General features: G+C 45.9%; 2 protein-coding genes across 3 annotated transcripts in view; one reads left to right on the forward strand and one right to left on the reverse strand.

Moving 5' to 3' along the window:
- The window catches only part of ANGPT2 (angiopoietin 2), a 54,253-nt gene extending 32,960 nt beyond the window's left edge, over window positions 1–21,293 (reverse strand). For both annotated transcript variants that reach the window (XM_055334861.1, XM_055334860.1), the window contains exon 1: window positions 20,677–21,293. In XM_055334861.1, the coding sequence (XP_055190836.1) occupies window positions 20,677–20,961 (285 nt within the window). In that variant the 5' untranslated portion in view covers window positions 20,962–21,293. The remainder of the gene's footprint in view (window positions 1–20,676) is intronic.
- Window positions 1–21,826, forward strand: part of MCPH1 (microcephalin 1) — a 229,912-nt gene that overhangs the window by 137,559 nt on the left and 70,527 nt on the right. The window lies entirely within an intron of this gene.

A 21,826-nucleotide genomic window follows, 5' to 3' on the forward strand; every position in this document is an offset into this window, starting at 1 on the left:
GGCTCCAGTGCCGGGGGGCGGGGCACGGCCTCGGGCACCGCGTGGCTGCTCGGGTGGGCGCCCAGCCTGGGCCACCAGGCCGGGGGTGCCCCGGAGCCCCGTGCCTGCCAGCCCCGGGCGCCAGGGCCAGTCTGCCACGGAGGACGTCGCTCCCCGAGTGGCCCGGCCCGCGGCGTCCCCGGCAGAGCGCCTGCCGTGTGCAGCGGAGGGCAGTGCCCCAGGCCGGGGGCCACACACGGAGCGTCCCCCGTGGCCTTGCTCTCGGGCAGCAGGTGCAGCTCGGTCCCTCGGGCACCGCCCCGCCGCTGCTCCTTCCTCCCAGCCCGCGGCGCCCTGACCCACGGCAGCTCAGACGCGCTTCTGGCCATCAGGTGAGGCCTTTGGGCAAAACAGAGCGGGGTTTCTTCTTCGGCCCAACAGTGTGCGCGTGCCTCCCGACGGCAGGTGTACGGAGAGGGACAGCGGGAGCAGGGTGTCGGGTCTGTGCACGGCAGGCGGCACTGCGAAGCGTGTGTCCCCATGGACACGCGCGTGCCCTCACACTGGAGATGGAAGCCCACCGAGCTCCGTGCCCCCATTTGTGCAGCACCATAGACGGGCAGGAGCTGAGGGGCCCGAGGCCCCAGAAGTCAAAGTGTTGACTTCCCTCCTTCCGAGGGAGGCCGCAGGACCCGGGGCCCCAGGCCTAGCTCGTCTCCGGGCGGCCCACGGCCCGCCCCGCACGCTCACCACCGCACCGAGGTACTTGTGCTCACCTAAAAAAAATGTGCCACCGGGCATGAACAGTGTTGCTTTTTCACTTCTGTGCTGAAGTATTCAGATCCCAAAGCCCGTTTCCGTCCTTTACCTGCCCTATCCCTGCCGTCCCTTTCTGTCTTCACGGGCTTTGCTGAAATCCTGCAGAGATTTCTAGGGACACGGCAGCGTGATCGTCCTTAACACAGGGGGTTTTTTGTTGTTGTTTCTTTTTCTCTATAACATGAAATAAATATCCCGTGTCACAATTACTATACTAGGTGGCCCGGAAAGGCAGGAAAGGGCTAAAGGAATTTAAATTATTTTTGTCTTGAAGATGCTTTCAAGGCGAGCTAGTTCTGTAGGAGGCAGGCAGGAAGCCTGTGATGCTCCTCACACAGGAGGGGAGGGACGGGGACTTGGGAATGCGGTGGGCCTGCTCGGGTGGCCCGGGGATTGGGCTTGAGTGGCCTGCGAGCTGGGCTCCGCACATCACCGCAGGCCTCCCGCCAGCGCTCCCGCTTCTCCTGCTGTTGCTAGCAAACCCGGAGGTGCAGACAGTTGGGGGGATACCATGGGCAGCCGCTCAAGGACATCGGACGAATCTGCATGAGCATTTAGCCATAAGGCATTCCGCCTTTCGTGTGTGACGGGCGCCCACCCGCCGACCCGCCGTCAGCAAAATGTACTTTTGTGGTATTTTCTCCGTGTGGCCGATAGCTGTCTTCTGACCTATTCACATTTTCTTGCCGGGACATCATCCTGTCCACATTACCGTGGATTAGGATTAAGGGAGGTGACATAGTCTTGTATACTGTCCTCACTGATTTGACGTTTCTGCGAGCTGGCTGGCGTACGGATGCTACCTTACGTACGGTGGAGGGGAGCCGCGCGGGCGGCCTTCAGCTTCACCCGCTGACCTTGAACAAAGCCATCCAGACCACAGACGAGAGTTGCTGCACTAATAGGAATAGCCCCGGGAAATATTTAGGCAAGTGCGGCATTCTCATTTCCATAAAGCTGTAGCCGCAGCTTTTTTAATTCTATGATTTTATAACAGCGAAAGTTCATGGTTTTGTGAACCATTCAGGAGGGAAAGTGTACCCCTCCAAGTCTAATATTATATTACTTCTAATTTGACCTCTGGTTCCATCTTCATTCTCACAAGTGTTTAAAGCTGTAAGTCTTTCATATTCATTCACATAACTCAGTGGCCCATGTGCACGTAGTTTAGGAAATTGTACATTTGCCTGGGCTTTGCAGAAGCAAAGTGATTGTTTTTTTCTTCTTTCTTTCTTAACTCTCATTACAAAATACAAACTGTTTGTTTAATTATGCCATGTTAATTTTTAAATCCATAATGCATTTTGAAGCATATTGACAGTTTATTTAAAACCTGATCAACAGTAGAATTTTTTTTTTCTAATCAGAAACAGTGCAGCAAAACCAAAACAAGTTTCAGTGCCCAAATTATGTGGCAAGACAGAATGGTATGGTTTGGGCAGCCCGGGGGTCTCAGCAATTGAGCATCTGTCTGCCTTCAGCCCAGGGCGTGATCCCGGGGTCCTGGGATCGAGTCCCACGTCGGCTCCCGGCATGGAGCCTGCTTCTCCCTCTGCCTGTGTCTCTGCCTCTTTCTCTCTCTCTCTCTCATGAATAAATAAATATAGTCTTAAAAAGAAAATAGTATGGCTTCTTCTTTTTTTTTTTGGACTCCTTTTAACACATCTTCATTTCTTGATCTGGAATTCGATAAGAAGCGTATTAAGTATGTTTCAGCGTTTACTGTTCACCTCTGAGACGTCGACAGCCAAGTGGGGCTGCCGTTCGCTTTGGAAGACGGGACATGAGCTCTAAGCACATTCCACTTCTGTCTGTGGCTTGCAGTGCGGGGAAGCTGTTCCAGAAGCCACACACACAGTGCTCTGGGGATGGCTGTAGTTGGACTCCACGAGAACAGAGCCTCAGCTGGGAACTGCAAATAGTGATTATGACTTGGGACAAATCAGTGAGCTTCTAATTATGCCCCCCGACCTGAAATGAGCGAGTATCCTCCTACAAAATACATGTTGTATCAGACTTCTCTTTACAAAATACCAGCTTCTGATTCATTTTTAGAGGGAGTTCATTTCAAGCTTTTGTTTCAGGGGCATGCCATTCATGTAACTGGGGGAGTCATTTGCTCTCCAATGGTTGAGTAACAACAGACAGGCAAAAATGGGCCATAAAATGAAGATGCCGCTGCTTCATATGGAGTTTAAGTGCACACTATTCTAATTTTTGTAGGATTACCAACTTATCCTAAAGTAACATTTGCGTAAAATTTCAGTCTAAGAAGGAATCCATTTAAATGCAGACGCAGACATGGTATATAGAGTTATACGTTGCACTAAAGTAACCTTTCTTACATACTGACTTGCTATATATAAGATCTGTTGGTCTGTCCAACTCAGGAGGACTTGAGATACGTTTTGAGGCTGATTATATGGTACCAGGTTGGAATAGCTAAATGACATTCTTTAATGAACACTTTCCACGAGTCACTTTCTCACAATACAATGATTATTTTGACTTGCAAATGTTGCTCCTGGGGACTGATTTGATGTGCTCATGCACTGCAATTCAATTTTTGAAAATAACCTAACAGGTTACTGCTAAAATTAAATGACATCACAGGCATCACGCAGCAAAAGAAGCCACACACAAAAGAATGCTTGCTGCATGATCCCATTTAAATCACGTTCGAGAATAGACCAAACTTATCAATGGTGACCGAAGTCAGGATGATGAAGGATGATGATTTCTGGGTGGGAGATGTTGGGGGTGGGGGTGCTGGAGGTGGTGCAAGCAAGGTTATTAAGTGGGAAGGAGCAAGAGGGACATTTCTGGGCTGCTGGAAATATTTTATATCTTAATCTCAGAGCTGGTTGCACATGTAAATTCGTATTTTAAAAGTTCATGAGGCTGTCGATTTAAGAATGGTACACTTTATACACTTCCTGTGTTTTAGGCCTCATTAAAGAGGTTTTTGGGTTTTTTTTTTTTTTAGGAAAGGATATTAAAAATGAAGTGTTTGACAAATTTTGCTGTAACACCATGACCCCAGCTGCTATGAGTGATTTTATTTACCTCTGTCTGCAGCTTTCATCTGTTTGTTCCTAAATACCGCCTAAAGAAATGAACTTTAAAAAAGTGATTTCACAGCAACTGCAGAGAGCTATAGATTAAACTGTTCCAGCTGCCCAAAGAGGGTTAAAAGTATTCAGTTAGGTAAATTAGTGATTTCACATTCCGAAACTCAATTCTTTCCGGATCAAGCATAAAAGGCATTTGCTCTTGGAAGACCAAGAAAGAATTCATGCAGTTCCCATTAGTCTAAAAATAAATAATAAATAAATAAATGTCTGAGTCATGGGTTGCATTTTGTTGGAGTTCAGTGGCTTCAAGTGTAGGAAGAAAATGATCTATTCTCTGAATGCTACCCCTAGCCCATTGGAATGAAAACAAAATTACTCTGAGAAAAGTGAAATCCATGAATTATTCCATTGAATTTATTCATATTTTGAGTTATTCCAATTCAAGTAGTTCTTACATGAGCAACCTGATTAAAAACAAAACAAAAACAAACAAACAAAAAACCATCTAAATAAAGTGGCTTTGTTTGTATTGGATCAAAGCGGGGAAAAGGTTGTGATTTTTGAAGCTATTGTGGAGTTGTCATTCCAGCACAGATACTGAGACCCAAACCCACACCGGGGTGTGAATCCCAGCTCAACTACACACTGCCCACCCGGTCCACTTTTTTTAGCCTCAGTTTTCTCATTGGTAAAACAGGCATTTAATGCTCACTGAGCTATGTTAGCATAATGATTGAATGGAAGTAATTAGCACGGTTCCCAAACGGTTTGCCAAGGTACCCTGGGCTCCTGCAGTGAACCCAGAAGAGCAGTGGGACGTAGTTTTATGTTCAAGGGAAGCCCCACCATACTTAACACCTGCCAACCACCAGAAGAATTAGAATCTCAACGTAGCTCACAGTTTCAGCGCTATTAGATTATGCCGCTGTGCAAAGCTGGGTTTTGGGTGGTTACTGCCGCAAAAGGCAACTACTACGTGACACTCGGCATGGAACTCGAAATGAGGGTGGCAGTGTCCAAGCTGATTCCAAAGTTTGAGGTGCTGAGCAATGCCTAGCTGGCAAATATAGCCCACCGGTAAATAATTGGTATCACTTACATCTCTAGAACATCTTAATTGACTCAGCCTGCATTTGGTAGGGTGTGCACTCAATCTACTCCCTCTCCTTTCTTCCCTCGGTCCCCATCGTGTCTTTAACTGCAATCTCTGTGATTTGAAATGTTGATTGGAACCTCAGTAAATCAAAAAGAACTGGTAATTATGTCAGACCTTCCTTAAGACATGTACTTGAATATTCCTAACTTCCGAAACCATTAAGGGAAACAGCCCCGTTTCTTGCAAGCTAGTTGTTGGGCACCACGTCCCCTTTCAGGCTGACAACACTTTAAGTGTAGCGTGCTACGGAGGAACGTTCTTAGAGCCACATGCTTACATCCTGTGGGATAGCACGGTCGCCTCTGGGTGATGGCAGTTCACGTGGGCAGCGGGAGGACAGGACATGTGCCAGTTTTACAAAAGTAAGGTGGTCCACTTCTGCATGTAATTTATAGTTTGCATGCTTGCCGTCCTCACTTGTTCGTCGAGCGCATTTTATAATGTATAGAAAAGCCAAATTTCCTTGAACACCAAAGCCATTTGGGAAGTAACTTTTCAGTGTGATTCTCCAAATGCTTGCGGTAAAAGTACGAAGGGACTTGAATCATTTTCCCATAATTAGTTTCAGTTCTGGAGGTCTGCCCCTTCTCCCTAACCCTACCGCCTTGCATGCATGCCGATTCCAATGGAAGCTAGTGGAAAATTCCTATCCCCTTTCACTCCACCGCCACGAGTTATAAAAAGCATGTCATTCAGAATTGACTTTTTCTTCTGCATGCTTTAATTTTTACTCACAACTTAAAGAGGAAAAAAAAAGTCCTTTCAGGAGATATTTCTCTTTCAATGGGTGAGGGGCCCAGCATCACTATGAGCCACCATGGACTGGCTGACTCACTTCGCGTCACCGTTAGGGGTCAGATGCTGACATCACCAAGTGCTGTTCGAGGGGCAGTACACCTGATGGAGACACCACCTCCTCCTCCTCCTCAGAGCTGCAGGGACTCTCGTTTGCATTAATCACTCATGACTTCAGTGGGAACAGCAGCTCACATGCAAGTAGGAATGAGGGGTGAGAGGAGAGGCAGGAAGTGGGAATGAGAGTGGGAGGACAAGTAGGAAGTGGGGATGAGGGTGGGAGAACAAGTAGGAAGTGGGAATGAGGGTGGGGGGAGAGGCAGGAAGTGGGAATGAGAGTGGGGGGGAGGCAGGAAGTGGGAATGAGAGTGGGGGGGAGGCAGGAAGTGGGAATGAGGGTGGGAGGAGAGGCAGGAAGTGGGAATGAGGGTGGGAGGAGAGGCAGGAAGGGGAATGAGGGTGGGAGAACAAGTAGGAAGTGGGAATGAGAGTGGGAGGTGAGGCAGGAAGTGGGAATGAGGGTGGGAGGAGAGGCAGGAAGTGGGAATGAGGGTGGGAGGAGAGGCAGGAAGGGGAATGTGGGTGGGAGAACAAGTAGGAAGTGGGAATGAGAGTGGGAGGAGAGGCAGGAAGTGGGAATGAGGGTGGGAGGAGAGGCAGGAAGCGGGAATGAGGGTGGGGGGAGAGGCAGGAAGCGGGAATGAGGGTGGGAGGACAAGTAGGAAGTGGGGATGAGGGTGGGAGGACAAGTAGGAAATGGGAATGAAGGTGGGAGGACAAGTAGGAAGTGGGGATGAGGGTGGGGGGAGAGGCAGGAAGTGGGAATGAGGGTGGGAGGACAAGTAGGAAGTGGGGATGAGGGTGGGGGGAGAGGCAGGAAGCGGGAATGAGAATGGGAGGACAAGCAGGAAGCGGAAATGAGGGTGGGAGGACAAGTAGGAAGTGGGAATGAGGGTGGGAGGACAAGTAGGAAATGGGAATGAAGGTGGGAGGATAAGTAGGAAGTGGGGATGAGGGTGGGGGGAGAGGCAGGAAGTGGGAATGAGGGTGGGAGGACAAGTAGGAAGTGGGGATGAGGGTGGGGGGAGAGGCAGGAAGTGGGAATGAGAGTGGGAGGACAAGTAGGAAGTGGGAATGAGGGTGGGAGGACAAGTAGGAAATGGGAATGAGGGTGGGAGGACAAGTAGGAAGTGGGGATGAGGGTGGGGGGAGAGGCAGGAAGTGGGGATGAGGGTGGGGGGAGAGGCAGGAAGTGGGAATGAGGGTGGGGGGAGAGGCAGGAAGTGGGAATGAGGGTGGGGGGAGAGGCAGGAAGCGGGAATGAGAATGGGAGGACAAGCAGGAAGCGGAAATGAGGGTGGGAGGACAAGTAGGAAGTGGGAATGAGGGTGGGAGGACAAGTAGGAAATGGGAATGAAGGTGGGAGGACAAGTAGGAAGTGGGGATGAGGGTGGGGGGAGAGGCAGGAAGTGGGGATGAGGGTGGGAGGAGAGGCAGGAAGTGGGAATGAGGGTGGGAGGATAAGTAGGAAGTGGGGATGAGGGTGGGGGGAGAGGCAGGAAGTGGGAATGAGGGTGGGAGGACAAGTAGGAAGTGGGGATGAGGGTGGGGGGAGAGGCAGGAAGCGGGAATGAGGGTGGGGGGAGAGACAGGAAGTGGGAATGAGAGTGGGAGGACAAGTAGGAAGTGGGAATGAGGGTGGGAGGACAAGTAGGTAGTGGGGATGAGGGTGGGAGGAGAGGCAGGAAGTGGGAATGAGAGTGGGAGGACAAGTAGGAAGTGGGAATGAGAGTGGGAGGACAAGTAGGAAGTGGGAATGAGAGTGGGAGGACAAGTAGGAAGTGGGGATGAGAGTGGGAGGACAAGTAGGAAGTGGGAATGAGGGTGGGAGGACAAGTAGGAAGTGGGGATGAGGGTGAGGGGAGAGGCAGGAAGTGGGGATGAGGGTGGGGGGAGAGGCAGGAAGTGGGAATGAGGGTGGGGGGAGAGGCAGGAAGTGGGAATGAAGGTGGGAGAGAGGCAGGAAGCGGGAGTGAGGGGTGAGGGGACATGTGGGAAGCGGGACTGAGGGTGGGGGCACACAGGAATCAAGGAGCCGCAGGAGGTTTTCCGGTTGTCAGGTTGTCAGGGTCTGTTTGTTTCAACCAAGTGTGAGTCATCTCACTCTCGCTCTGCGACCAGAGTCACTGCGGTCCGGTCGCGCTGTGATTTGGCCGTGACTCCTGTGAGCAGCTGAGTGTATCAGGGGTAGTGAGTTCTTGCAAGCTCCCCTCCGCTGGGGAAGTCCGGCTTCAGGCTGGAGTGGCCGGCCTGCCAGCTTAAACTTTGTGGCTTCGCATCTGTGTTGAGTCCCCTCGGCGGAAGGACCTACCCTGGAGATTTGGCTGCTCTGTGGGATTCAGAGGATGAGCGGTTGGTTCCAGTGGAATCTTGGCCTCTGCTGCAGTGGCTCTGGGAGTCCTTTGGCCAAAGGAGGTCAGAGTCAGACCTTGATGGCCCAGGATGCCTCTCTTGCATCGCAGCATTCTTCAGGTGTGTGCAGACCTCTTCCTCGACCCTTACACCATCAGTTCCCCGGAGCATGGACGCTTTGGGGAGAAAGTTCATGCCAGCCTAGGAAATTTACTGAAAATCCCGGGGATGTGAATCCTCATACTAAACCTTAAGCCCAGTGGCCGTGAGCTTTCCTCTGGCCCACGTCTGAAAAGCAGCTCTCGGGTCTCCATGGCTGGACGTCTTCGCGGTCCCGCAACTGCCCAGGAAGCAGGATCAGGCCAGACCCCATGATAGAGGAGCTGGGCTATGGCACGGGGAGTGCACCTTATGGGTTTTCACAGGGGTGACTGTAAACCAAACAGACTGAAGCATGATGCTGTCCCAGAAAGATTGGAACCCAAGGACAAACCGTGGTGCTCCCAGACGCAGGCTCTCTTCCGTAAAGTTGCGTGTGGAAGCCCCTCTCTCCGATGCGGCTAGAAAATTGAGGTGTTGGCAGGGAGGAGGTGAAGAGCGCGAAGGCCAGAGAAAGTGGCGGATGGCTACCTGACAGACCCTTCGTTTTATCCCCACTCTGTCTTCTTGTTAACCTCCGATGACGGAGGCCACGAAGTACACGTCAAAGAAGAGACCCCCCCCCCCCCCAGCACACACGGTGTAGATTTCATTAGCAGGCTGATTGGTCTTGGAAGTCAAGTCAAGGCGGCTTTCAGTCAGGCCAACCACAGAGGTTCCCGAGACGCAGTACAGGAAAAATAGTACACAGGTGTGTCCAATTAAGAAGTGTTGACGTTCACAAAAGGACACAAATATCCACCTCTAACCATACAGTGAGCACACAAATTGTGTCATACACCTAAAATGAAACACTACACAGTAACGGGGAGGGGCAGATTTTAGTACAACAGCAAGGATGAATCAGAGAAGTAATCAACCAGACCAAAAAAAAAGAATATGTACGGCATTGCCCCAATTATATGAAATCTAAAAGCGCAATTAACCTGCAGGGACAGAGGGCAGGAGGGTGGCTAGCCTTGGGAGGAAGAGGGAAAGTAGCGCCCCTTCCCGGTGGGGGGCATGGTCTCCGACCCCCCAGCGGAAGCCTCAAGGCACAGATTGCACCAAACCCTATATGCTCTGCATCTTGCCCTGTACACACACACGACAAAGTTGGACTCGTACACGCGGCACAGTGAGATGTCGACAACAACCGATGGTACAGTAGGACAGTTCTCACGATATGCTCCGTGGAAGTTAGGCGAATGTGCTCCCTCCCGCTCTCTCTTCCAAAATACCTTGTGTCCGGGCTCCCTGTCCTTGTGCTGACGCGGGGTGGTCCAGAGCCTATGTGGTGGGAGGAAGGGAGGCGAATAGCACAGGCATTGTGACCGAGTGTCAGGCTAATCCTGACCTTCTGAGGACAGGTCAAAAGGAGAAGCGTGTGCTTCCAGACCATGGCTCAGTGTGGGCCATGCCATGGTGTAGGCGAGTCCATCTGCGTGTTGGGGCGCCGTGTGTGCGTGCCCGTGGACTCAGGTCCTGCTCCTTAAGGCTTATTTCGCCCACCCCTTATTCCCACAGGGCTGTCCGTGAAGACTGGCATGGTAAGCTTAGCACCTGTACCTGCCTGCTCACGGATCCCTTCCTACGTGCGGACACATAGCCAAGTACGGGCCATTGTCTCCAGACTTCTCTGGCTGAGTTTCGTGATGCTGAGGGTGGCTGCTACCATGTGCACTTACACAACGTCATACGGACGTTTTTAAATCCTTTGGGTTTTACCATTTATATTGGTGTAGGTTCTAGGCCTGGGAGTGGAAAAAAAAAAAAAAAAAGCAAAGCTTGGGAGGCGTTGGAACACTGCTGTTGATCAAAGGGCTTAGAAAGGAGACATACTGCTGACAGCCTAGCGTCTCCATAGCCTGGCATCTCCGCCTTCCTCCGGGGGTGACATGGAAATCCGAATATCCACCCAAACTGGTCTTCTCACTGTTTCCTGGTTCCCCGTGTTTGCTCTTATCGTGCTGTGGGCCTGCTTTGGGTGTGACTGTCATGCGTAGGGTCGAACGGCAGGTGTCAGGGAGACACCGTGAAGCCTTCCACTCTCCTGACCCGCACAGGAAGATGTGCGCACTTTTATTTAAATCCTTGGAGAATGTGTGTTATTCTAAGAAGCTCAGAAATAAAGAAACGTGATTGTGCTTTTGTCAGCTGGGCACCATGTGATGCCACTCTGAGCGTGAGTTTCTTCCATAAAGGAGGCAGAGAGTTTCTACCTTAAGTGGGCTTGTCACTGCATCCTAAGCGTGACGTGTGCCAGCTGCTGTCGCAATGACGATCGACAGCAGCGAACAACTCCATGGCACTGCCAAAGGGAAAAAAGTGCCTTAGTCCGTTCTGACCCGTATTGACTGCTGTCACATGAATGCTCTCCTTTTGGCAAGAGCTCTGTAGGCTTTTTCAACAAACAAGTGGAAGATGCTGGCATCACAGTCATGAGCCAACAGCCCCCTCGTTTTTGAAGAGGTGAGCGAGTGGTTCTAGGCTGTCTCCGTGGCCGCTGTGGCCAACCTCTTAGGTCAACCAATTTAGGAGTTTGAGTCTCTTAAAACTGAGATGGACACAGAAAGGGTCCCAGCTCAAGGAGAGAGCACGGTGCATTCAACAAATGTTTTCCCTAGGTCTTTCTCCTCCACAGACCACTTATTTGAATGGTAATGGCATTTTGGAAGGAATAACAGTAAAGGGAGGCGACTTTCTTCACGCTAACACTGTGTGTTGCGGCTGTACAACCTTCATGGCTTGGGGCCGACTAATCATGTGGTAATAAGTAGGTTATGTGTATTAAACATTGTCCAATTAGAGGAGAAAGCACATATGGATTTACTGTGTTGTAACCCAGAAGGGGACCATATTGGAAAATATGGACAATTAATCACACATCACAAAATGACCAATGTTTATTTGAGGGAATGATGTTCTGATTAATCTTGATTCTTTAATGTGTCACCTAATTATCCCAGCCATTGGTGTATTTAAGAGCATTTTACTGTTAGAGTTAGGTTAAAACCAATTATGGTTAGGAATTCCTGTTAGTAACACTTCAGTTAAGTTTAAATCTGGATAAGTTTTAAAATTTTCTTAGTGAATTTAACAATCTGTTTCTTAGTAACTAAAAATAATAAGGAATTTCATATACATGCACCAGAGGTTAAGCATACATAATTAGCTTGTGGTCAGATTTTGATTATTTCATGTTATTCAGCAAAATATCTTCGGTCTAGCAGCATTTTTGCACCAGAATTTCTCATTAAGAAGACCAGTTTGCTTAGGGAAGTTTTAAGCTACATCTGTATGTAATAATTTTCCAAGATTCCAGAGACTAGATAGTAGTTAATAAAACTCAAAGGAATATTCCAATTATCTTCAGACTAACGTTTATAATTATCAAGCAGACAACCAAGAATTGATAGTATCTGTCGATTCCACAAATCTAATGGCAGAGAAAACGCTTACAGGAGCCCAGAGGAAATGATACCTCTTAGGAATTTTGAATCTTTTTTTTTTTTTTTTTTTTTTTTTTACCCAGACATGTGGGTTGACGAGTTAACTCCAGAATGGCCACTCAGAAGTTTGAGGACAGTCCTTCCGTATTAAGGTCCTGCCTTCTATAAAAACAGAACAGACAGGGGGGCAGCATTGCTTATAACTTAATTGGAAGCTGAAATGATTAAAAAAAAATATATGTTTAACAGTAAAGTTTGACTGTTTTAATGGGCCCCACAGCTTTATCTGTGAGCATGATGGAGTAACATAGGAGGTGTGGGAGGAGATGCCGTGGGCAATTTCAGTGTTTCTAGAGAGATGCTCAGCCATGTGATATAAAGATAATTTCCGTATGCACTTGCGATGGTCCTTTTCCGTGTTGAAAGGAAATTCATTATCTTACAGAGCGAAGGTGCGCTTTGAGGTGTACAGCTCAAAGGTATAAGGTCAGATCATTCGCCCTGATAAGAGTGAGTGGAATTATGATCTTCAACGTGAGATATAGTACAGATCTCGTTAAGTGTTTCTGGTATTGTTATTAAAATTAATTGTAATTATAAACCCTGCAGTAGTATAGCATCTAAGAGTTTCCAACTCACTTTTGCACATTCATCCCCTTATTCGAAACACATAATCCCTTAAAGTCCCTGCTGCAGCCTTCTGTTTCTGAAGTACACAGTGGGGGTTTTAGCCAGTTAACTTAGTTGAATAAGGCAAAGGAAGGGTCACTAAGCAAATTTAGTGAATCGTGCTAAAAAAAAAAAAAAAAAATGTTCCTTCCTAAGTGAAAAGGCTACATGTTGCATGATTCCAACTATATGACGTTCTGGAAAAGGCAAAAGTATGAACACAGTAAAAAGATCAGTGGTTGCCAGAGGTTTGGAGGAAGGGAGGGATGAATGGGTGGAGCACAGATGGTTTTTAGGGCAGTGGAAGTACTCCGCATGACACTACAAGGGTGGATACATTTGTCCAAACCTGTAGGTGTACAACACCATGAGTAAACCCTGATGTAAACTGTGGACTCCGGGCACTAATGGTGTGTTAATGTAAGTGCCTCAGTTGTAACAAACGCACCATTTGGTGTGGGGGTCGCTGACAATTGAGGGGGCGATGCAGGGATGTGGGGGCAGGAGGTATATGAGAAATCTCTGTACCTTTGGCTCAACTTTGCTGTGACCTAAAACTGCTCTAAAAAAATAAGTCTTTAAAGTCATTTGCTACATATAAAGAGGAGCAAATGAAAGAACAATAAAAAACTGGTATTCTGTAGCTTCAGATTGCACTGGAAAGTAACCTCAAAGGCATGCTTGTCTACTGGTAAGAGTATTGACTTCACATGTAAACATAATTTATTTTAGATCTCAGATCTCTTTGAATCTGAATAGCTGTGTCCAAGATAGCTCTTCTTTTGGTATAAAATACCTTTATTCCAAATTCAGGAGAACATGAACAGAACATAGCATTCCCTTTGTTCCAGGTTGGCTGAATTTCTGGGGCTGGATGAAACCCTTTGGAATGACCTCAGGTTTTTTTTTTCCCCCCTTCTCTTCCTTGTCCCTCAAAAGGCTCCTCGGGCAAGGAGGAGTAGTGGCTCCCTTGTCCCTCTTGCCCATCTTGAAACAGAAAGACCATCAGAGTAACTGTCCTTTACAGAGTCCCACATAATTCAGAAGGTTACACTGAAGAGTATGGACTCCTTGTTGTGGATTCATGAAATCAGAAAACTTCATGACCCATTTTTTTTTTCTCCTTTTTGCTTTGAACCTGTCTAACTACCAAGATGTGCATTTGGCTGCCAAAGTAGGAATCTCCAGGGTGGAGTGTCTTGAGCCCAGTACCAAGTGTTAATTAGCGGGATACAGAAGCTCGTCCACAATTCAGGTCTACCCTTCATTCCTGGCATTTGCTGGAGCAATCATCCTGAATATGTAAGACACGGAGATGTGGATGGCAGGTCCTGTCCCCAGGCTGATCAGATTAAGTCACCCTGGTGGAACAGCTCCCCTCACATGGAGAAGACTGGTCAGATGAGCACATGTGTCAATATGGTCTAGACAGAATGTGACAAAATTGAGAAATGGAGAGGTTGAATGCTTGCCTCCTTTTAAGACTTTACTAATATCCTCTACCTAAAAAACAACTTATGAATGAATATTCACATATAAAAATGATACTTTCTCAAAGAAACTGTGTCAACATGATAAAATAATGTATTTTCTAAGACCTATGTATCTTGACCTCTCTTTAAAAATCACTATTGTTCACACACACAGAAAAAGTAACATGACGTAGTAATAAATATCAGCTTATATTCTTAATGTATATACTTAGTTTGCTTGATTGTTGGTTTTTTAAAAATATTAAATATTGGATGCAGATACTTTGTTGAGTTGTCAGATTAATGTAAAGATTTCAAAAGCAATTCATAGACTCTGAGCAGTTGCTCAAAGGGCAGACTGAGGCTGATTTTGGAGCAAAGTAATTACCATCCCAGGCACCCCCTGGGGCTGGTCCCACAGAGGTTTTAATTAGGTTCTAGTTGAATGGCAAAGATAATGGTTGTAGCTGGTTGAAGGAGCCATGATGGTTAAAAGGATTAGACCCACTCCTCAGGGGATTTAAAGACTTTACTAATATCCTCTACCTAAAAAACAACTTATGAATGAATATTCACATATAAAAATGATACTTTCTCAAAGAAACTGTGTCAACATGATAAAATAATGTATTTTCTAAGACCTATGTATCTTGACCTCTCTTTAAAAATCACTATTGTTCACACACACAGAAAAAGTAACATGACGTAGTAATAAATATCAGCTTATATTCTTAATGTATATACTTAGTTTGCTTGATTGTTGGTTTTTTAAAAATATTAAATATTGGATGCAGATACTTTGTTGAGTTGTCAGATTAATGTAAAGATTTCAAAAGCAATTCATAGACTCTGAGCAGTTGCTCAAAGGGCAGACTGAGGCTGATTTTGGAGCAAAGTAATTACCATCCCAGGCACCCCCTGGGGCTGGTCCCACAGAGGTTTTAATTAGGTTCTAGTTGAATGGCAAAGATAATGGTTGTAGCTGGTTGAAGGAGCCATGATGGTTAAAAGGATTAGACCCACTCCTCAGGGGATTTTAATAGGTTTTCACATCTTTCATCAGCTGGTACGTGCCAAGATTAGGATAAGAAAGAAAGGTGATTTCATGGGGAAATATCTAATTAATTATTAATTTACAGACAGCTAGCATACCTGACTCAGAGTTCATGTGGTGAAGGAGAGTTCATCCCTTTATTGTCAGACCATATGTGAAACAGTCATTTTAATCCCAATAAATGTTGAAAATTCTTATTCTAAAACACTACCTGTGAAAAAAAATTTTTTTACTTGTTTTGATTACATCAGATCTTTGATCAGTCTCATTTTAACCATTACTACCATGCTGACGTCAAGGTATTTTTGCTTATACCCATCTGTAGAATGCTGGATGATTTTAAACTCAAATAGAGGACGGAGCAGGTCCTACATTATTTTGCTGGGACTGAATTTTCTTTGAACTTACAAGTGTTACTGTGAAATTCAGGATGTTACCTGAGGGCAGCATCCAGAAAAGGGTTGTTACTATCTGTACAGTGTATAGGAATCTGCACATACACCTTCTCTTGGTTACCAAAGAATTTGCCTTTACTCTTCTGAACTACAAAGTGGAATTTGGGGTAATTACTCAAAACACAAGATATTCCCAACTGTGTTTTTGTTTCTTAGCAGCTTTGGCACCATTCTCTTAGAAACAATGGCACATCTTACCTGTAAACATTTGGTAACAAGGCCGTCTGCTCAGTAGCCATCATGTGCCAGGGCTGCTGAGGTGCTCTGGAATTCCAGTGCGGAGGCCTGCCCAGGGATGCCTGCCCTGTGCTATCTCACACAGGATGCATAGGTGCTGGGAATTACCAGCATTGCTGACTTCGGATGTCAACCAAGTTACTTAACCTCCCAGACCTACTTTCTTTTTTAATTTTTAATTTAAAAAATTATAAGTTATGAGATAGGTATAAGTGTGTATATTACAATATTTACAGCACATTTAAAAATAATTTGTGTGTGTGTAGGCATCTATAGGCATTAAATATTAAGGATGGTTATTTCAGAATGATGGAATTATACATAGTGTGTGTGCTTTGTGCATTCTTTGCATGTTCTAGTTTCTATAATAACCATGGTGACAAGGAAAAATGACCATTCAGAAGGAGTTTGTATTGATTTTCCTTTTATGAAAGAGGTTTCAGTGGAGTGACCAAACTGTTAATATAGCCCTCCGCCACCTCTCTCGTCACTCACCTACTCTGTGTAGTCCTTACTGCCTCCTGACACGTGTTCTCCCAGGAAGGCCGTGGTGTAACGCAGCAAGTCCCCACCAGGACCAAACCCTTCATCATTGACTTCACCTCACTGATTTATTCCGAGCACTAGAATGCTGCCAGGACACACGGAGGCTTTCAATAAATATTTGTTGAACAAATAAATGAACTTTAATGGTTCCTGCCCAAAAGGACTGGGAGGGGGTAGAGTGGAATTCACTCCTTTACCTTAGTGGGCTAAGAAATAGCACTACATTCATGTTCATTCACACTTCTCCCAACAGTTTTTCTGTACTTTTTCCAGACCCATGGAAAATTCTGTTTTTTGTCAAGGGGTGGGGGGGTGGCGCGGTGTACGTGCCTTTCCGTGTTTGTTTTCCTATCTAGGTAATCCCTACAAGACTTCCAAACTGCAAAGCACATTGATATTATCTTGACCCATGTTTATAAGTGATTACAAATAGATAGGATTATATCTACCATGCCTGTGCTCTAGAGATAGTCTTGGGACAAAACGGGATAAGGTGAGGGGAGTGCTTTAAAGTGATTCAGTGTTGGGATGCCTGGGTCCCAACTTTTGGATCACAACCTGTTTGTAAACTGTAAACAACTACATTGATTAAAACAAACCAATTTTCAAATTTTAGTGTGGAGACTTTATGGATCACCTAGTGTCTAAACAAGAAGTAAGACACTATAGAAGTTACATACAGATCCATTTCCTAGTTCTAGACTCTGCAGGCAAATAATCATCTCCCCATAGTGTGGTGCCTACGTAGTTCAGCATGCCAAAAGCCCCATTTAATAAGCAGAGACTACTTGACCATGGAAAGCAAATCTTATATAAACAACAAATACTACATATGCTAAATATTTAGTATATTTTATATAACATACACAGTAAGCACACAATGTACTAAATATCTTACATAATCTATAGTAGACATTATACCTGCATTTTCCAAACTTAAATGTGTTATACTTCCTCTACCATAGTGAAACTTTAATCACCTCTTCATCCCTTACTATATGATGTTTATATATAATTAAATAATGACAGTAACCATTTCCCTGCCATCTAAAACAGGAGCTTTATTCAGCTTATCTGAATGCACAAAATTTGCTGCTAATACTGGACACAGTCATGTTTCCTGATTCAAGATACAACAGATAGAGTTCTGCTCTGGTACTGCAGTCAACCTTTGGCTACAGATATTGTAGGATTTGGGGTTTTCTTTTCTTTAGTGAGCTAAGCTCTGTTTTTTTTTTTTTTTTTTTTTTGTTTGAATATACAGCTAAGGAGTGCTTTGCAACCACGTGTGATAAAACACACACTCCCCCATTCCCCACCCCCCAGTCCCCCAGCAGGGATGGGGGTGGGACTGGTGGTCTGAGTGCACCTGAGCCTCTCACCATCAGTTTTTCCCATCGACAGCAATTTTGTTTTTAGCAGAAGTGCATTGTCCCCTTATACGTACACTGCAGAATAGTAGTTCCTCATACCTTATTAAAAGGATATGTTTTTATTAGTTTTAGAGAAAGAAAAGCATCTAGACTCAGGTTTATAGTGCCTACTCTGTACTTTTATTTAAAAAAAAGAGGAAATGTTTACATCAATTTAAGAGGCATTAGCTTTATTTTTCAAAACATTCTGTTTTAAAGCACAATAGACTTTGCAGTTGTTTATAAATTTGAGGTATTCACCAGTGTGAAATAATTGTTTATTTCCTTTCCCTATTTCCTCTTATAGGAAAAGAAAAATACATTCAGTCTCCAGGCAAGATAAAATCCACTTTGCTAAGTTATTTGTCAGTTTTTATAAAGTGAGTTTAAAATCACTGGGGCAGAGGGAATGCGACATATAATGTTTTTTTTTTTTTAAGTCATCGTGGTGTATTTAGTAAACTCTCATGCGTTTATCTTGCCCTTGTTCTAACCACGCACGGAGCAGAAAGCGAGCCCTCCCTGTATTGTTCCATTCATATTACTCTGCACTCATTCAGGAGTCTGACACTTCCTTTGCCTGGCAGATTAAAGGGGCAGAGTGGCATCTTTTGATGATGTGCAAAACAGCTTTCTTAGTCCAAGCTCCTTACAGTTTTCCCACCCTGCCACCTCCCACAGACACCCCCTCCCTAATTTTTAGTGTTGTGTTGGTCAGGGAGAAAGAGAAAATATGAAAACACTAAAAAAAAAAAAAAAAAAAAAAGAAAAAGCCCTAAAGTAAAGGAAATATGGGAAACAAAAGAAAAACACAGAATTGTGCTTTTTCTCTCCGGCATAGTCTCACAATACGTGTTAGATTGTGATGTTGAACCTTTAATCCTGTGGCTTATCTATCATCCCATTATATATTATTTTCTCCCTTATGAGAAAAGCAATGTTTATTATCACAGGTGACAAAACACAGAAATATAAAACAAGCAAAGAGGTTACATTTAACCACTTTAAACAGCTTTGGTGTTTGCTTTTTTGGCTTTCGTGCCCAAATGAGAAGCCTGTGAACAGAGGGAGTGAACACAAACTGTCCTTCTCAGGTGTACATCACCCAGATAGGCCAGGTGAACAGGTGCTGAGCCTTGGAAAGATAAACATGATGTCATTCTTGGTGATAATTTAGGTAGATAGCTAAAGAAAGAAATCTAGAAATGCCGTTGTGCTGCTGTTCAAATATTTATTAATTGAACCAGGAAAGGGGGAAAAAATGTTGGTTTCTCCATGTAGAATCTCTTGTCCCTTTCCTTCCTTAAATAGTGTCTCAAAGATCCAAGAGAAGAGGGTTGTTTATCTAAGGAAGAAATACGAGCTTTGACTATACAGTTTTTTAGGTGTACTTACTGTGGGTTTCATTAAGCAAATGCAATTTAGCAGTCTTGCATTTGTCAAAACATTCTTTCAGGTTCCTCAAGTGTTTAAAAGAGGACTTGCCTGTCGGGCAGATGAGGATGTTCACCTGTGTTGCTGTGTACTTTTTTTTAAAGTACATCTGTGAATGAACAGCTTTTTTTTTTAAGTGCACATGTATGAATTATTGAAGATTTTTAAAGTACACACCCCAGGAATCTCCTTAGGAAAAGAGGAAAACCTGGGGGAGAATTTGCCCAGAGGGGGCCAGTGCCTTCAAAGATCATTAGTAATGAGTTGTGTACTACACAGCAGGCCTTTCTGATAAGTGTTTGTGTTTTCTGTGTCTGCACTGAAGCGGCCACTCTGGTGGCTGAGGGCGCTCATTCATTCGGGATCAGACTCAAGTCCTAACTCAGTCGTTTCCTCTCTGAAGGTAGGACAGCTAATGAGAAACACAGATTCGGAGCCAAGATCTATTCTAAGATTAAGATAAAGTATCCTAGCAGAAAGCTTATGGTGAAATGAAAGGCTGGGAATTCTTTCTGGGACAGCGTCCTGAGTGGAGCGAATTAGCCTGTTCAGAGGTACCTTCTGTGCCGCGTGCAGGCATCATGATGTGATGTCACGATGATCGTCAGTGATTCATCTACTCACACAGTTTGTGTAAGCCTCCTCCGGAATATGCATAGTCCGTATCAGGAAAAATTGACTGGGGGGGGGGGTGACTTTGGGTTTTGGATAAAGAGCTTTCCATGAAGAAAATGATTCCTTGTGAAAGAAAAACTGAGCTTTGGGGGTTTAAAGTTTCTATGAAACGTCTCTGAAACCCTGTGTCACCAGAGCCCGGAGAACATGACCGTCTTGTCACAGCGCAGCTGCAGAGAGTGCCCGGTGCCCGTCCCACGTGGGGGACCGTCGCAGCCCGCGGGAGCCCCGGGCTGGCTCCTGCACATTCCCCCGGAAGCTTGGAAAACTCACCCCATGTACAAAACGGCAGACCCTTCAGGGGGGTAAAGCCCTCCGATTCTGAGAAACATCAAGTCTGCTTTATTTAATTTCCTTTCATTTACCAAGAGTCACAACCTATTTTAGTAAATAAATTCAGGAAATTGGTAAAGCACTTTACTCCATCCGTTATGCATCAGTAATTAGCATGATTGTCACGTTTTTCCTGGCTCCGGCAGTGCTGCTGCTGCTGCCGCTTACAGCTTCCCTCCCATGCCTGCAACCGGTTTATAACATCCCTGGCAAGGGGTGTTACTGAGCTCAAGCCACTTACACAAACAACACAGCCTACACGTTTTGCAGGGAGAAGTGCACTTCCCCTGCTTTATTAAATAAAGATCCCGAACTCAGAGGGATTTTTCTCTACAGGTCCTGGCATTCTTCTCAAATAATCCTTTCACCCTGCACCCAGGACTACTTTACAGCCCGGCATAGAATAATAGAAATGATAATTCATTCGAAGGTATTAGCCACCATCTCTCTCCTGTGCTAATGGCTTTTTTTTTTTTTTTTTGGAGGAGGAGGGCAGCGTTTGTGAAAACTGAGCTGATCAGCTCCAGCTCTTCACCAAGTAGAAATAAATGATTGTTTCCCTACCTTAATTAGCCACTGTGTATTATTCTCCATGATGTTCTCTAACACTTGGAGCCGCTGCACCGAGTCGTCGTAATCTAGCGGCGCGTCCCTCTGCACGGCGTTGGGCACATAGGAGCCAGAGGAGCGGCAGTTGTCTGTTTCTGGCAGGAGGAACGTGTAGCTGCAGGACCCGTGCTGAACCTGATACTGCCTTCTCCCGATGCTGTCCATGCTTCTCCGAAAGTTGTTGTAGGCTGCGGCTCGGACAAGATCACAGCTCAGAGTAAAGAAAACAATCTGCCACATTCTTTCTGTCTTTCAGTTAAAAAAAAAAAAAAAAAAAAACAGCCAGCAGCTTAGCAAAGGCGAAGGCACATAGGGACGCGAAGGCACTGGGGCTCCGGGTCCTAGGCTGCCCTCTCAGATGCAGGGCTCTGCTGACATGCTGTCAGGTCCATCAGTGGGACTCCTGCCTCCTCTTGCAGCAGGAGCTTGGTTGTTAGGGCCGTCTCCCCTCCTGCGGTCGGTCCTGCCGCCAGCTGTCAGACGGCCGCGGCTCCTGAGCCCTGCACTTGCCTTCACGGACCGGCGTGAGTGCCTCTTTGTTTTCCTCGTTCCCTAAATTGTGTCGGGACGAGCATCCTTTCCTTTCCTTATATGATAAGTTGATAAGAGCAGCCAGGACATGTGCAGCAAGCTGCTCCGCCCTCCTGGCTTGTCTGTTATCTTCCTGTAGGGGGGTCACTAGCCACACAACAGGAACATTCCCGGCATGGTGTGTGCTGTCCAACCAGGGCTGCGGGCTGCAGACCCCCCCCACCCCCCCCCCCGAGGAGGCTGATCATTCACAGGACCCCCGAGTGTGCCAGAGGCACCACCCGGAGGGAGCATTTCCTAGAGAGACACGCGGGTCTCTCGCGTCCGAGACGGGCCGTGCGGTGCTTAGCTGGTGAAATATCTGGGAGTAATAACTTTAAAGTACAATGAAAGTTCCTGTTTTTTCCTTTAGGAATAAAAATACTGCAAATATGTCAGGACTTTGGTTTATTTTTGTTATTACAAACAAAGAGGAAAAAGAAGTCTCGCTCTTGTAAATCCCTTTTTTGCCTCTTCAGAGGGAAAACAGTTTCCTTGGTATTTCTTGATTTTTTTTTTTCTTTTGAAAACCGTT

The sequence above is a fragment of the Nyctereutes procyonoides genome, unplaced genomic scaffold (genome assembly GCF_905146905.1).
Source record: "Nyctereutes procyonoides isolate TBG_1078 unplaced genomic scaffold, NYPRO_anot_genome, whole genome shotgun sequence".
Lineage (NCBI taxonomy): Eukaryota > Metazoa > Chordata > Mammalia > Carnivora > Canidae > Nyctereutes > Nyctereutes procyonoides.